At 40.2% G+C, this 17,889-nt stretch overlaps 1 protein-coding gene across 1 annotated transcript in view; it reads left to right on the top strand.

Moving 5' to 3' along the window:
• The window catches only part of CUNH9orf135 (chromosome unknown C9orf135 homolog), a 105,336-nt gene extending 87,750 nt beyond the window's left edge, over nt 1-17,586 (top strand). The window contains exon 6 of the mRNA XM_031384795.1: nt 17,309-17,586. Within this exon, the coding sequence (XP_031240655.1) occupies nt 17,309-17,491 (183 nt within the window). The 3' untranslated portion in view covers nt 17,492-17,586. The remainder of the gene's footprint in view (nt 1-17,308) is intronic.
• Nucleotides 17,587-17,889: the final 303 nt, after the last annotated feature.

Raw genomic sequence — 17,889 nt, 5'->3', positions numbered from 1 at the left:
TTGTTCTTATTTTGGGCTTGTACCACAGTAAGAGCCAAGATTTTAAACTCTACTAAACACAAAACAAATAAAAAGACTTTATATATTCATGTTCATTTAAGAAAATACTAGTAGTGATGAAATAATTTTTAAGTATACAGCTAATACGTTTGGAGTTATTTAAAATTTATATTGAGAAAAATGTATTTTCACTATTGCTGTAGACGAGCATCTACATAAAACTATTACATTGACTGTTTTATATCAAACAACTTTTATAATACTTATTTTTATTGTTATAATATTTTATAAATTTTAAGGAATACAACAAAAAATTGACATAAATGTGTTTTTTCATCCAAACTATATGAAAATATACATAGAATTTTAGAAACATGGAGAAGCACTGAAAATGTTGGCAAAATCACCCATTGAATATGAAATTGTGATGATTTTCTTTATCTTTGTATTTTTTGGAATTTTCCAATGCAACAGGACTTAATAATAAAAAGTTGCAGTCTGCATACACATGCAAAAACTTTTTATAAAAGGCCAATGAGATGACTGAGTAGGCAGAAGCATTAACCACCAAGCCTACCAACCCTAGAATCCACCTGGTGGATGTGGGGAACTGACACATGAAAGTTGTCCTCTGACTTCTATGTGCACTATGACATATGAGTTCCCTATCCAGAATAAACAAGCAGAAAAAATTGTTTTAAAGCATTAGGAAATGAACACATTATTTCAAAATGAATTTCAGACCTGGCCCCTTATTTTTACAAGAGCTGGTTCTATCTTTAAATAAAATGAAGTTGTGAGTTCTAATTTTATCTCTGTTGCTGTGATAAAATATAAACTAAAAGCCCAACTTGCAGCCCATCACTGTGTGGAAGTTACAATGGTAGGAGCTGGAAGGAACTAGTCATATCACACTGTCTTCATTAAGTTTCTATTACTGTGGTGAGACACCATGCAAAGGTAGAGTTCATCTGGTGTTGTGTCTCAGAGGGTTAGAGTCTGAGTATCATGGTGTGGAGCATGGCAGCAGATAGGTGGGCTTGGTACTGGAAAAGTAGCTGAGAGTTTATATCATCTTGATCCACACATGTGTTTGTGTATTAGAGAAGGGGGGTTGGGAAGAGAGAGGAGAGGTAAGAGAAAGGAAGAGGAGGAGGAGAGGAGAGGGAGAGAGAGGGGGAGAGAAGGAGGGAGTCACTGGGAATGGCAAGGGTCTTCTGAAACTTCAAAAACTGCTCCCAGTGACACACCTCCTCCAGCAAGGCCACACCTCCTAATCCTTCCAAAACAGTTACAGTGACTGGTTCCCAAGTATTCTAACTCATGAGTCTCTGGTGACCATTCCTGTTCAAACCAACATACACATACAGTAAAGGCAGACAGAAACAAATGCTGCTATGCTACCTGCTTGCTGTATTTGCTGAGCTAGCTTCCTTTACCCTTATAAAGCTCAGGGTCCAGTCTATAAAATGGTGATGCCCATGTTAAAGGTGGATCTCTTATCTCAATTAGTAATCAAGACAATCCCCTCACAATGGTGCCCTCATACCAACCTGATCTAGACTTCAGTAAGACTATTTTCCTACACATGTGAGAAACACAAATTGGTCTTGAGGCATTTAGAAAAACAACAGCAGCACAACATTGGATGGGTAGGGAAGTGGGGGTAGATCTGGGAAGAGTTGGGGATGTTAATGTGATCAACACGTGTGTACAAAACTCTCAATATGGAAAAACAAAAAAATAAAAAACAAAATGAAACAACAACAAAAACCCTGTCTTTCCAGATGACTAGGAACTCAACTAAAACATGCACCTAATTATCAACCCACAAAATTTAAAGGACAAAATGTGAACATGAAGAATGGGAGCTTGTTCTTGGAGCACAGAAGTCTTCATCATCCATGCTTCTCACATTCCTAGCAGGCTGTCAGTTTGTGGAGAGAAATCTATAGCCTTGGCAATAGCGGGATACCTTTGGTCAACAACTCAATTAGATGTGACCAAATCCTAGTACTGGAAGCTTCATTTGATGACAATTCTCTCTCTCTCTCTCTCTCTCTCTCTCTCTCTCTCTCACACACACACACACACACACACACTTAAATATATGTGAAAGCTTCTACTGTATTAGGTTTCCATACTACCCCTCAAATGGCTCTTAATTTGACATGTCTTTCCTCATATTCCCTCCCTCAGCACCCCTCCTTCCCACTTGGTCCTTGCATTCCAGCTTCTATCTATCCATAACTATCTACTCTATTTTTTCTCTCCTAATAATATATATGTGTACATACCCCTTGTCACTTACTCTATTCTTAACCTCTGTGGTTATACAAATTGTGGTTTTGCTGTTGACTTCAGAGATAATATTCACATGTATGTGAATATGTACCATATTTCTCTTTCTGGGTCTGGGTTTCTTCACTCAGGGTGATATTTTTCTATTTCTATCAATTTACCTATAAAAATGTCATTACTTAGTTTTAGAAACTAAGTAATACTCCATCGTGTATGTGTATCATATTTTTTAATCTAGTCTTCTCTTAGGGACATCTAGACTGTTTCTAATTCCTGACTACTATGAATACAGCAGCAATGCATGTGGTTGAGCAAGCGTATCTGTGATAGGATGAATTGTGCTTTGGGCACATGACCTAGAGTAGTATAGCTAGATCTTGAGGTAGATTTATTTCAATATTACTGAGGAACCAGCACACTGATTTCCATTCTGCAGGCTGCCACTTTGTCCTAATGACACTGTCCTTTGTTGTGAAGCTCTTCGGTTTCATTAATTGTTGGTCCTAGTGCCTTTTGTGGTGGTTTTCTGTTCAGAAATTCTTCCTGTGCCAGTCAGTTCAAGGCTATTTCTCACTTTTTCTTCTGTCAGGTTCAGCGTATCCTATGTTGAGGTCTTTGATCCATTTGTAGATGAGTTTTGTACAGGGTGATAAGTATGGATCTATTTGAATGTTTTTACAAGCAGCCATGCAGTTTGATCAGCCATTTGTTAAGAGATGCTATTTTTTTTCCAGTGTGTATTTCTGGCTCCTGTATCAAAAGTCATGTGTTCATAGGTGTGTGACTTTGTCCGGGACCTCAATTTGATTCCATTGATCAATGTGTCTGGTTTTGTGCCAATACCATGCTTTTTTTTTAAAAAAAAAAAAAATGTCATATCTCTGTAGTACAAGTAGCATAATTTGAAGCCAGGGATGGTAGGTGATACATTCAGTAGTTCTTTTGCTATTTATGATTGTTTTATTTTTTATTATAAAAATTGTTTGATATAAAACAACAATCAATTGAACAGTCTTATGTAGATGCTTATCTACAGCAATACTGAAAATACATACATTTTTCTCAATATAAATTTTAAATAACTCCAAACATATTAACTATATATTTTAAAATAATGCATCACTACTAGTATATTTTAAATGAATATAAATAGATAAAGTTTTTTGTTCATTGTTTGTTTTGTTTTCAGTAGAGCTTAAAATCTTGGCTCTTTCTGTGGTACAAGCCCAAAATAAGGACAATTTTTAGACATTGGAGTTCATTGTAATAAGGCTGTACTTCAATGACCCTTACATCACCAAAGGATTTTCTTCCACCGTAGCTAAGCTGTGAGTTGATAGTTCTGCTGTGCCAAGGAATGAATTATAGGCACGATTTTTGGATACAGATTTCCTGCTATGGTCAAAGCTATTTGACTTGAATAATTGTCTTCATTCTCAGTCCACAGAGAACAGGTTACATTCATTTAAGAAATGGTGTGTGCAACTAAAGAGTACACATGGTGGGACTACTAATGGCTCCAGCAGCATATGTATAGCAGAGGATGGCCAAGTAGGTCATTAATGGGAGGAGAGGCCCTTGGTCCTGTGAAGGTTCTATGCCCCAGTGTAGGGGAATGCCAGGGCCAGGAAGCAGAAGGGGGTGGGGTAGTGAGCAGGGGGAGGGAACAGGGGTTTGTTTTTGTTATTGTTATTGTTATTGTTATTGTTATTTTATTTTATTTTATTTGGAGGGGAACCTGGGAAAAGAGATATTGTATGACATGTAAGTGAAGAAAACAGCTAATAAAAAAAAACCTGAAACCACCCCCCCCAAATACATGTTCAAACCAAAAAAAAAAAAAAAAAAAAAAAAAAAAAAAAAAAAAAAAAAAAAAAAAAAAAAAAAAAAAAAAAAAAGAAAAGAAAAGAAAAGAAAAGAAAAGAAAAGAAATGGTGTATGTATTAAGATGGTCTATCCTGAAGTCATTCACCAACTGTTTCAATGAACAATGGTTCTGCTTGGAGGGTGGCACAGACTTTAGGTGAGGGTAAGAATCTAGTTCATTGGCTGTGATGATTTGGGAAAGCATTCATCTCAGAGAAAGAGTAACTTGTAAAGCCATCTTCTTCAAACTTGATACAATAGTTACAAACATCAATCAGAGCATTCAGTCTCACTCTTTGTTGTTCTCTTACAAGTCACCTCCCAAGTTAATTGTTTCTGTTTCTTTTGGCTGTATAAATATATTTGAAATATATAAGCTGTTCTGAAAACCATAGTATAGTGTAAAAACATCAAATAAACAGTCCCACTAATAGAGAGCCTGAGATAGGAGAAGCATGATTTCAAAACCATTATGTGATACACAGCAAGACACTGTTATGTACAAACAAGCAAAAAGTGTATATGGACCTATTTCTCCAATTACCAAATTAGAGAGACCACTGGGTGACAGTCAACAAATTTCTAATTCCTCATATTTTTGGATTTCAATCTATTAGGATATGTTGGTAATGTTAATTTTCAAATTAAGTTATTAAGAAAAAGTAATTGTTACTTCCTGTTATTTTTGCTGTTAGTGGTGGAATTATGTTTGTGTGGCTTTGTTGAAAGATTACTTCCTTGCTTCTTCTAGGGTGTAGTTTTGCTCCTTATGTTGATGTTTTCCATCTATTATCCTTTGTAGGGAAATATATTGGGTAAATTTTGTTTTGTCATGGAATATCTTGTTTTCTCCATCTATGGTAATTGAGAGTTTTGCTGGGTATAGTAGCCTGGGCTGGCATTTGTGTTCTCTTAGAGTCTGTATGACATCTGCCCAGGATCTTCTAGTTTTCATAGTCTCTGGTGAGAATTCCGGTATAGTTCTGATAGGCCTGCCTTTATATGTTACTTGACCTTTTTCCCTTACTGCTTTTAAAATTCTTTCTTTGTTTAGTGCATTTGGTGTTTTTGTTATTATGTGACGGGAGGAATTTCTTTTCTGGTCCAGTCTATTTGGAGTTCTATAGGCTTCTTATATGTTCATGGGCATCTCTTTCTTTAGGTTAGGGAAGTTTTCTTCTATAATTTTGTTGAAGATATTTGCTGGCCCTTTAAGTTGGGAGTCTTCATTCTCTTCTATACGTATTATCCTTAGGTTTGGTTTTCTCATTGTGTCCTGGATTTCCTGGATGTTTTGCGTTAGGATCTTTTTGCTTTTTGCATTTTCTTTGACTGTTGTGTCAATATTTTCTTTTTTATTTGTTTTTTTTTATTAGATGTTTTCTTTATTTACAATATCTTCTTTCCCAGGTTCCCATCCAAAATAAAATAAAAAACACAAAACTAAACAAACCCCTGTTCCCTCCCCTTTTCCCCTGCTCACCACCCTACTGCCTCCTGCTTACTGCCCCTGGCATTCTCCTACACTGGGGCATTGAACCTTCACAGGGTCATGGGCCTCTCCTCCCATTGATGACCTATTTGGCCATCCTCTCCTATACATTTGCTGCTGAAGCCATTAGTCCCACCATGTGTACTCTTTGGTTGGTGGTTTAGTCCCTGGGAGCTCTGAGAGTACTAGTTAGTTCATATTATTGTTCGTCTTAAGGGGCTGCAAACCCTTCAGCTCCTTGGGTCCTTTCTCTAGCTCCTTCATTGGGCACCCTATACTCAGTCCAATGGATGGCTGTGAGCCTCTACTTCTGTATTAGTCAAGTACTGTCAGCGCCTCTCAGGAGACAGCTATATCAGGCTCCTGTCAGCCAGCACTTGCTGGCATCCACAATAGTGTCTAGATTTGATGGTTGAATATGGGAAGGATTCTCAGGTGGAGCAGCCTCTGACTTGTCCTTCCTTTAGTCTCTGCTCCATAGTTAATCTCTACAAATGTTTTCTATGGTGTCTTCTGCCCCTGAGATTCTCTCTTCTATCTCTTCTATTCTGTTAGTGAAGCTTGCATCTATGACTCCTGATCTCTTTCCTAGGTTTTCTAACTCCAGGGTTGTCTCCCTTTGTGATTTCTTTATTTTTTCTATTTCCATTTTTAGATCCTGGATGGTTTGGTTCATTTCCTTCACCTGTGTGATTGTGTTTTCCTGTAGTTCTTTAAGGGATTTTTGTGTTTCCTCTCTAAGGGCTTCTAGATGTTTACCTGTATTCTCCAGTATTTCTTTGAGGGAGTTATTTATGTCTTTCTTAAAGTCCTGTATCATCATGAGAAGTGATTTTAGATCTGAATCTTGCTTTTCCTGTGTGATAGTGTATCCAGGACTTGCTGTGGTGGGAGAATTGGGCTCTGATGATGCCAAGTAGTCTTGGTTTGTGTTGCTTCTGTTCTTACACTTGCCTCCCACTGTCTGGTTGTCTCTAGTACTACCTGCCCTGGCTAAATCTGACTAGGGCCTGTCCTTCCTGTGATACTGGTTGTGACAGAACTCCTCAGAGTCAAGCTGTCTCTGTGGTCCTGTGATTCTGTGATCCTGGGCCCATTAGAGTTCCTGGGAGTGGAGTTTCCTTTGGGTGTTGTGGGACTGGCTGCAAAATTTGCACCCAAGGTCTGCCTAGGGCACCAACCCAGACAGACTGGAAGGAACCTGTGCCACTATGCTGGCAGAGTTCCTGTGTGCCTGGGTCCTGCTGGTCCCAGTTACTCCTGGTGTTGGGACAGGTGTTGTGTCCTCCTTACCTCCTCAGCTCTGATCCTGGGTGTGTTAGAGTGCCTGGGAGTGGAGCTTCCTCTGGGTGTTGTGTGGAATTTGCACCCAAGGTCTGCTCAGGGCACCAGCCCAGATAGACTAGAAGGAACCCCTGCCACTGGGCTGGCAGAGTTCCTGAGTGCCTGGGTCCTGCTGGTCACAGTTACTCCCGGTGATGGGGCAGATGTTGTGTTCTCCTCCTAGGATTGTTTTAGTTAACCTTTTTGTTTGTGTGTGTGTGTGTTTTCATATGATACTAAAAATTGTCTTTTTATGATCTGTGAAGAGTTGTGCTAGAATATTGATGGAGACTGCATTGAATCTATAAATTGCTTTTAGTATGATGGCTAACTTTACTATATTAATCCTACTAATCCATGAGGCCACCCATTGGTGTCATCAGCAGGAGGCAGGATCTCCTCTCCTGCTCTCATCCCCTTGGGGCCAGCTCACCACACCTACACCTCCAGAACCAGCTCCACTGTGCTGCTTAGTCAAGGCATAGGGCCCACTCTCCCAAGTGCTGCAGCCTGGGAGGGGCTGGGCCAGCTCTCCCACTCTCACGCCTTCACACCTCACAGAAGGTGGAGAGGGAGGAGAGGGAGGGCATCACCCCTGCTCCCCCTTTACCAGGGCCAGCTGTACTGTGCTGTCCAGGTGAGGTGCAGGGCCTGTTCTCCCATGTGGAGTGCTCAGCCATTGAGGGACAGGGACAGCTCACCCACTCTCATGCCCTTGGGGCCATCTCTTCTGACTTCCATAGGTAGTGAGGGGTGAGACAGAAGGACATCATCCCTGCACCCATGTCACCTCATGGCAGATGAATTGCAGGGCCAGCTCTCCCTAGCTTTTGCCTTCAGGCTGGCTCACATGCACCCTCAACCCCTGACCAGGGCCAGCCCTACTGTGCTGTCCAGACAAGTGCTGGGTCCACTCTCCTGAGTGCCGTAGCTGGTAAGAGGCAGGGCCAGTTCTCCAGCTGCCATGCCACCCATAGACCTGCCCTCCAGCACATAGCACAGGCAGAGCATAGACACCATTTGCCACCACACCACTCAGCCTGGGATGTCACCCAGAGGCCCCTGTGACATCCCAGGCTGAGTGGTGTGGTGGCAAATGGTGTCTATGCTCTGCCTGTGCTATGTGCTGGAGGGCAGGTCTATGGGTGGCATGGCAGGCTGCTGGGTCTGGAGGTGCCTAGCCCTACTGCAACTTGATATTTTTGATAGTTAATCTGTTCAGGTTGGAGTTTTCCTTTTAGTGTCTTCTCTAGGGCTGGCATTTAAAGATACTGTTTAAATTTGGTTTTATCATGGAATGCATTATTTTTTTCCATCTCTTCTCTGGTGATTCTAAATTTTGCTTAGTAAAGTAGTCTGGGCTGGCATCTGTGGTCTCTTAGAGTCTGTAGAACATATGTCCAGACCCTCCTGCCTTTTAGAATCTTCCATTGAGAAGTCAGGTGTTATTCTAATAGGCCTGCTTTTTATATATTATTTGGTCTTTTTCCTCTTTAGCTTTTAGTATTCTTTCTTTGGCCTGTATGTTTAGTATTTTGATTATTATGTTTGTGGAGAATTTCTTTTCTGGTCCAGTCTGATTGGTGTGCTGTGTGCTTCTTGTACCTTGATAGCTATTGCCATCTTTAGGTTAGGGCAATTTTTTTCTATGATTTTTGTTGAAAATATTTTCTGTGTCTTTGACCTGGGTTACTTCTCCTTCCTCTATTCCTGTTATTCTTGGATTTGACTCTTTTGTGGAGTCTTGGATTTACTGAATGGTCTATGTAAATTATTTTATTTTATTTTATTTTTTGCTTTTACATTTTCTTGGACTGAGGAATTCATTTCTTTTTTTATGTTTTCAATGCCGTGGAGTCTCTCTTCCATCTCTTATGTTTTGTTGGTGATTGTTGCCTCTGAGGTTCGTGTTTCAGTTTCTAAATTTTCCATTCTAGTTTTCCCTCAGTTTGGGTTTCCTGTGTTGACTCTATTTCCACTTTCCACTTTCCAGTCTTTAACTGTTTCCCTCATTGACTCCCATTCTCTGTCCCTTAAGTTGCCCTTTATGGACCACTATCACATTCATAAAGGGTATTTTAAGCTTTGTCTTAGGTTTGTGTAACAAGAGAATGCTGCAGTTCTTAGGACCTACTGATTTAAGGATTGCTGGGCTCTAGTGGAGACATATTACCCTGATATGTTTTCACACTAGAGTCTAGGCATCTGGGTTTGTGATGATTGTAATTCTGAGTGCTGATATCTGGTTTTGTCTTTGTTGGATGAGTATTTTGTTCCTTGATCTTTGTTACCTTTGGAGGGTTTAGTGGCTGTGTGTTGCCTGGTAGGGAATTCTTCTGGGATCCTGCCATGTGTAGTTACTAGGGATTCTGGGTAAAATGTGTTTCTACATATGGGAAGTCAACATTTAGAAATAGCGATGGGCAGGGTTTGGAGAGAGTGGTGAGAAAGTCCACAGGAGGGAAGAAAGCAGGGTGTTGTACAAGGATTGGCTTAGGTCCCTGGAAATTGGGGCAGAGAGTAAGGAGAGACCACAACAGCTAGTCTGCTATAGTCTGCTATAGAGCTGGAGATGAGACTGGAAATTGGGTATGGAGGACAGGAGGGAGAGGTAAGATCTGAAGCTTGCCTGCATCCTCATCTGCTCTCCTTGTTTCTCTAGAATGTTTGGCTAGTAGGGACCCAGAGAATGCCTGCTGGACTTGAGGTTTGGAATACAGGATGAGTGGGGAGGGAGGTTGGTGGAGATCTAAGTGATGCTGGAGATGAGGTCAGATAGCAAAGGGAGGCCACAGCAGGTGAGCTACTACAGACTTGGGGGTGGGACTGGGGGGCTGGATTTGGAGGAGGTGAGTTAGTTTACCTGCCTCCAACTTCTCTGTTAGTTCAACTATTTGATATGATTAAACTCTGTCCATTACATTGTCTCTGTTCCATTACAAAAGTGTTTGTTTAATGACTAAGTAATTTTTTTTGATTGAAGACCTTGGCAGACATTTTATTCTGTCAATTTGAAAACTAGATAATAAATATTTTAATTTTCTGTTCATTTGGCGAATCACTAGTATTCCAGGACTCTATCACAGGAAAGTCGGACTTTGAAATGATATTTAGTGTCATATCCTTTGCAAAGAATGGAAAGGATGTCACTGTTGTTCTGACTATCATGTTCCTCCTAAGAGTGGTTAGCCACCATGTGCCTTTGCCTCTACACGAGGTCACAAAACACAGTTCTGCATCAAAGAATTTGGGATATGAGAGATCTGACTTTCTTCTTTTCAAACTGTTTGATTTCTGCAGAAAACACATATGTGTTCTATACAGGAAAAAGTATTTTAAAAATTGAGAGCCCTAGGCTTCAAATTTGCATGCAATATGTAATATCATGTGATTATAAATACAAATAAAGCATTGTCCTCAGATAATACTGACCGAAGAATAAAAAAAGTTATACGTGTGCATCCTATGACTGAAGTGAGATAGGATTAATTAGAACACTAATTAGAAGTAGATGTCAGTAGCTCGCATCTCATAGGCTGCCGGGAGTGTTATTGCCTGGAACATGGTGGTGCAATGCTACTTTTAAAAGTCTTGAAGTGGTTGTTCACACAAAACCTTATTATATTGGCTACATTTGTTAATGTGTAGTATTTTATATTTGTGCTCACCGTCTAAGCTTCTTTACACCATTTGTGATAATTTCCTTGTGGTCCAATGTTTGGAATTACACCAATGTTTTTCTTTCCTTTAGAAGTGTATTAAGTAAAAAGAAGTAGAAAGTACTTCTTAAATGTATGACAAAATGTAAAATGTTTTGTTATACATTTACAGTTACATATTTATTATCCCCACTAGTTACACAGTTACTATTGCTATAATGTCCGACGACTATTATTTTTATTTTACAACACAACCATTGAGAGGAAATAACAGTTAGTAGGAACAAACTCACTTGAAGTTTAGTGAAGAAATGAGTAAAATCTGTTCTCCAGTGTCACCCAGTTTCACCCAGTGTCACCCAGTGTCACCAGGAAGATTCTTGTTCATTTCTTCCTATTGTTCTACATGTGTGCTTAGAAGACTTTACTAAGTGAAGGTAGGGTCTTTATTCATATGCACAAGAGTCATAGAAGATGTATACTAAAGATTTATACAAGATGTATAGTAAAACTTATAAAAGAAGACCTCACAGGCAATCTATAAAATATATATACTTTGGTTTTATCTATGCAACATTCATATCAGTCACATCAGATGCTAGCTGCTTCAAATGACTTTTACGAGTAAATGAGGTACCCAAAATGAGTGTACTTATGGGCATACTTGGGAAGGATGGCCTTTGCTGTACTAATGCCAGGCAGGTAATGGCTGTCTTTACAGTACACACAAGGATTGTTCATAGTGACTGATTTGGCCAGGAAACAACCCATTATACACATTTATGGGTGAGCTGGATGGAGGGACTGAGACTGTTTTAGAATTATGAGACAAAATTAGGCAGTTAACAATGTTCCAGAAGGCTGATCTCCAACTGAAGATGACCTTGAAAAATAAAACTATCAAATTAGAGAGGAATCAAGGGCATAGAAAGAAATCAGAAAGAATATAACCTCAGAATGGCTTGTTGGAAGGTTTGGAATAGTAGACTGAGGGTTTGGTACATGGCTAAGGAACAGCGCTGTCATTTTCTCAGGGGGAAAATGATACAGGAGACAAGGATACACAAGGTTACTGACATAAACTCTGGTAAAGTCAAGAGCCATTTATTCACAGAATATGGATTACTAAACCATGCTCCTTTATCCTAAAGAATAAGAATGTAGCATTCAGCAAGCACAGGGTGTGGGGACACCATGGGCTTGGGCAAGCCGGTTATGTAAAGATGCTATGAATGCTATACCACTCTATATGATAAAACATGTCACTTGTCTGAACTATGTGAAGGTCAGTTGAGAAACCCATCCACCCAGAAGCCTATGGTAACATCCTCAGGGGTCTTGCCATGATCCACAAAATAGAGACAAGGAAGCAGAACAAATGGATGGAAAGAAGAAACCTCCTTAGCCAGTTTTCCCCATGCTAGCCTTCTTCTTTTTTTTTTTTTCACCATCCATAGGTTTACGGTTTATTCAATGTTAAATGTACTAGCCTTCTTTATGCTCCTGCTGCAGCTTCAGTGGCTTCTGGTGTCTGCAGGGCTATTTAGCCCCCAGCATTCCTTTTTGCTCTACCCTTTACCAGCATGTTTTATTGAATTCCCTTAACCCTTTTCTGAGCAGCATAAGCTCAGGTGACTAGAAATTGATTCATCCCGCTGCGTTTTGTTAGGTCTTGTTCTGTCACATCTTTTAGAGTTAAAGTTAGTGGCTCCCACTGGCTCCCACTGAACCCTTTAACCTCACTGATCCTCCTAGATCTACAATATTCTCCTTGCCACTGCTGCTTTCTACCTTCACTTCTTTTTAGACCCAGTCATGGCTCCCAGAACACTGCTCCTCCAATTTTACACAACCTCAGAGAATTCATCTGTCCCATTATCTCTGCATGTATGACTCTGGGGGTAAAAATTTTGGTTAGTACATAGTTTAAATATTACAAGAATGGTTCAAAAAAATATACAAGGGATATCTACATAACCTCTATGAGAGTCAGCAGTGGGTGACTGAACTTCTTTATCCTGAATAAAACAACGTGCATGCCAGAGCAAGGACATACAGATGTGGTACAATTTTCAACCTCAGGGAATTTTGTGGAGTACAATTATGCAATCAACAGTGTACAGCAGATACCAGCCATGGTACCTGTGATGTTCTCTATAGCTATTTTTTCCCTGCTGATGATCACTGCTGCGTGTAGGGCACTGACTTCTCTCCAGGCCATCTGTCCCATCACACCATCTTCCAAATAAACATTTTGTACCGATGCCATCTCAAATTAGAAATGCATAAAATGTGACTCATAATTTCCCTGTAAAAGACATCCTCCCCCCATCCCCGTGTCTTATTCTTTTTAGTAGTGTTACAACTCACCCCACTATGCAGATTTGATGCTATGAATCATCGGATTTTTTGTACCCAGTTAGCCATGAAAATGCTCTAAGCTCTTTCTGTGAAGTGTCCCTTCTCCAGATCCTGCAGGAATCTCAGTGAAATCATGCTTATTACCACACACACAAAGCATATACTTCCCAGGTAGTCTTGTCTACCTGAAGGGCTCAGAAAAATCTATCAAATCCTAGCTCAGCCTCAAAGAAACAGGCAGAAACCATGGTCTTGGTAGCACTGAATACTGGGCTCGCCAACAATGTGTAGCAATCCAAATGCCTGCTTCTGAGTTCATAGAACTCTGAACTCTTCCTACAACCACTAAGGAAAGACTAGATAAGGATTTTAGGTATTCTGTTGGAGTGCTGAGCATCTGATAGCTGTCTGTATTTAAGAAGGAAGTGAGTCTAACTGGTAACTAGACTTTTTCTTACCAACTCTATCACTGGGGACAACTCCTCTCTCTGGATAGAGCCTTTTGATGCTACAACTTAGTTACTATACAAAATATATCTAAGACTCACTCTCTCTCTTCTCTCTCTCTCTCTCTCTCTCTCTCTCTCTCTCTCTCTCTCTCTCTCTCTCCTCCCCATTTTCTAACTACTTGAAATTTTTGTAAAGACAGGATCTCACACTGTAGCCTAGGCTGGCTTCAAGACAGTCCTTGAGCCTTAGCCTATAATATAATATGGGGGTATTACAGCAATGATCCACTATACCCAGCTTAATCTCTCTTGAAAATACTCTCACTTTCTTAAAGATCATCTCCCATGTCCTGTATGCAGCCAAGAACTAATGAATCAAAGCCAAGACTACTATCTTTTCAAAATTCTTGCTCTAAGGTTGGTCTGGATTGTATCTGGAAACTTGGCTTTCAGGATCACAATTCCCTTATCAGAGTGGTTCCTTGTGCCAAAGCTAATCATGCAACCCACATGGTTTGTGCCAAACACCTGTTTTTCTTCAAGTATGAAATGTTGGTGCATGCAGACTGAAGTTGGATGTGATCAGTGCCCAGTAAGAACTCTGGCCATGCATTTCTAACCAGCTTTCCATGTGGAGAGGCTTTATTCTTGTCAGCTCACTGGGTTAGTCGGCCAGGGGTCTGCACCTGGCATCCTCTGGACTTCAGCCCATGCACCTGTTCTCAGTGATGATTTTGCTTTATATCCTTGTGAAGTAAGCAATCAGAGCTACATGTAGAACTCTAAAAACACAACTATGAGTTTTCCTAAAAAAATTATCAGACTCAAGGGGGATTTGAGGTTCTTGGTCCAACTTACTCTTCTCCCCCTAGAAGAAGAGAGAGAGAAGTATGTTAAAAATGACTGTGATTGGTGCCTCACACCACATGGATGGGTGCCCTTGGCCGAGAAGCTGAATCTGTTTCCTACCTCGGAATCTGGATGAGCTGAGTCTCTCCTGGAAATGATGTTGTGTGACTTTGATTAAAACCAGGGTACATTCCTCTTGATTCACCTTGTGTCACTTTCATTCTTGGAACTTGGTCCCCACTGAGGAAGCCCAGGGACACACTCAGGGAGGGCTTGTGCAGTCATTCTAGCCAGTAGCCCAGAGCAGATCCCAGTGGAAATGTACCATGAGCTATCACCTGCAATGAGAAGATGCTCCCTGGTCCTGGGACCCTTCTTGGTTAAAGAGCAGGGATGGGAAAACCGCTGACCTTTCCTGCTGTTCTGATTTCCTTCTCTTTCTGCTTTTCTTCCCAAAGGTTCCCAGATAGGCCCATTTTCTTCCTTCCCCAAGTCTTCTATAAGCCGTAAGAGTAAAGGATATTTTCTGTATACATCCAAGGGAGCCCTGCGATCTCCTGTTTGACCACTGGTGTTCTGACTCCTTAAGCCTGTACATTTACAAAATGAGGCTAATATCTTGCTAAAGAATGTTTTTCATGCTGCAAGTCAGCATTATTTTGGTCTTTGACTAGTATTGTTCTAAAACACATTTTAAACTCCATTTGAGCAAATGAGTAGTTACATACACTGATGGGAAAACACATTAATTTTTAAATTAACTCCTCTATTTATTGGTTTGCATGGTACTCCAAATTGCTTGCTTGTTTGGGATTCCCACTACTCCAGCTTTGCCTTTGGGCCTGAGCTGCAGTCACTGTGGGGTACCTGCTTCCTTCATGATCCATCTCAGGGCTTTGGTTTCCTTTGAAAGATTCCTTGTTTTATTTCCTAATGAGAAAGTTCATCTTCCCAGTTCCTAATGATTTTGTTGTTGCTTCTGATTGCCTGCTTTGTTTCGACCTTTCTGATTCCCAGACATCCACTTTATCAGACCCTTGATGTCTAGTGTCTGCTCTGCTGCCATGGCTTTGACTCCTTTCCTTGTTCCAAGGGCCTCGGTATTCTCATGTTGCATGAGAAATTGTGTCAAGATGCTTTTAGCAAGATGCACACAGTCCAGCTTAAACTGAATCAGGCGGTAAAAACAATCGATTGGCTCTCACTTTGGAGACGTTAGACCTTGGGAAAGGATCAATACTACAATGTATCCTGTTTCTCACAGACTCTCCAATCTGCCTTTTACAAGGGTTGGCTTCAGGGGCTATAGAAACCCTGGGTCTAATACCCAGCCCTGAAAAATAAATAAAAAGGAAAGAAAACTTGATTTCACAGTATACTAGCTGCAGGGGGGGCTTCCAGGAGCAATCTAGTCTAGAAACTTTCTCATTTAAGTTGGCAAGGTCTCTAATGACTTGTTCTAATCTTTGAAGACCTGCTGACTTGAGAATGGGATGAAAACACCTCACTTTTCTTAGGCCTGTTAGAGTCTACTCCTACTTCTGGGCTGAGGTCACCCTGCTACGCACTGGCAGTTACACACTGTGAGAGGGAACCCAAGATGAGCTGGGATGAATGCTCAACATTTTGTACAAAAGATTAAGCTCACATCCTCCTTGGACCTCTGACCACCCTGGTCACTTGAAATTGGCATCAGCAGGTATATCTAGGTCGCAGAGACTGGCGACTGTTACCCACTGGCTCATTTGTTCAGCTGGCAGGTGTGCTGTAATGTGACTTATCAAGCAGCAATCTTTTGTCTGGTTTCTCTAACTTCAGAATCACTCCTGTCGGTGCACATGTTGATTTTAAATAGTTTCACTGAGATAAAATTCACATACTACGGAATCCATCTCTTCTTCGTACTCGGCTTCTTTCACTTTAAGTCGATTCTTCACTCAGGTCATGGTATTCATCAGTCCTTCAGTTCTCTTGGTACAGAGTAACATCTGTCTGTCCATTCATCAGGGATATCCAGCCATAGGGAGGTGACAGAGGTGGGAGGGGTGCTGCTGGAAATCCTCAGGCAAGGCCTGGCCACTTTCCTGCCTCGAGGGTTTACAAAGTTTACTAAGTATACAAAATTTACAAAGATCCACTGCCTGCCCCTTGAGTGGCATGAATGGCCAACGTGCTCAACCCATGATGGTCACATCACAGATAAGTGGATCCTATGGTTGAAAGTATGGTTAAAATGTCAATAGAAAAGAAATCTAAGATGAGAATGTCTTTGGTGTTCTTAATTGGTTTTATAGCTTGGGCAGCTTCGTTTCAATCTTCTTCCGGTGCTTTAAACTTGGAACTAATTTAAAGCAGAAGTGAGGTGATGAGTTTTTATCAGACCGTATGATGTAGCTCTGCCGTCACTCCTGGTACAGTCAGAAAGAACCATTGCTTCCTTGGGAAATGGCCAACAATAGCATCATATTTATTACAGTGAAGCTTGATGTGGCCTAAGGATAAGCATCTTAAACTATATTGGGTTGTTTTGAGTCAAATTTCTCATAAGGATGAGCCTTGGAGCTTGATATCCACAGTGGTGGATGATTAAATACTCATTATTGAAATTTAACACAAGATACTGTTCTTCAGAACAATCCTGACTCACCAACGAAATGTGTTGAAGAAAGTAGTTAACTCTAATTATGTTGGTTTTATTTAGATTACCATGATGTATAACTTGGCCTTTGTGCTTGTATATAGTTTAGAATTTTTTTTACATGCATGCTCCTATACATTTTCAAAGTATTGTAAATCAAACCACAGTGAGCTTGATTCTTCTTTCAAGATTGAAAGTTCTTATAAAATGCCTAACCAGTGTTTGGTTGTTCTTCATGGAAGCATTTGATAAAACCAAGTTAATCCGTTATTGAAATATTCACCTTTAGTCATAAAAACCAACTTTTGGTGCATGCTCCTTTGAACATATGCTTCAGTCACTGATCATTATTATTATTTTCTCATCGTAGGCCTGTCCACGCCAAGACGAGTACTCCATAGTCTACAGGAAGTGCCGTTCTCAGTTCACAGACATCGATGGCTCCAAAAGATTTGGCATCAACACATGGCATGATGAGAGTGGGATTTATGCTAATTCAGAGGCAAAACAAAAACTCTATGCATTGGCTGGCAATCCTATTGTCCCACTTTAAAAAGCAATGTATACAATCAGACTCTTAAGCTAATGAAAAATAACAAATGCAGTAGTTAATAATTTTCTTAATAAACACAAAGTCTTCCAATCTAAGGAAGTGTTTATATCCATATTCTCATGAGATACCCTGAAATTTCCCCAAATTTTACATATGTATAACTAATAAGAGGCACATAATTCTAGGATGCAAGTTTGGCTGCTTTTTTTGTTGTATGGAATATACATTTCTTTTATTATTACAAAAATAATTATTTTATTATTAATCCAACTTGTTATTGTTTAGCATGTAAATCATTTTTTAAGTGATCCAATTTTATTTCATCTTGAATGCTGTTGGGAATTATATGCAGGGCCTAGCACATGCTAGGCAAACACTCTATTACTGAGCTACATTTC

This window comes from Mastomys coucha, unplaced genomic scaffold (genome assembly GCF_008632895.1).
Source record: "Mastomys coucha isolate ucsf_1 unplaced genomic scaffold, UCSF_Mcou_1 pScaffold21, whole genome shotgun sequence".
NCBI classification, from domain to species: domain Eukaryota; kingdom Metazoa; phylum Chordata; class Mammalia; order Rodentia; family Muridae; genus Mastomys; species Mastomys coucha.
The sequence above is the reverse complement of the archived record's forward strand: the minus strand, read 5'-3'. Positions and strand labels throughout refer to the sequence as shown.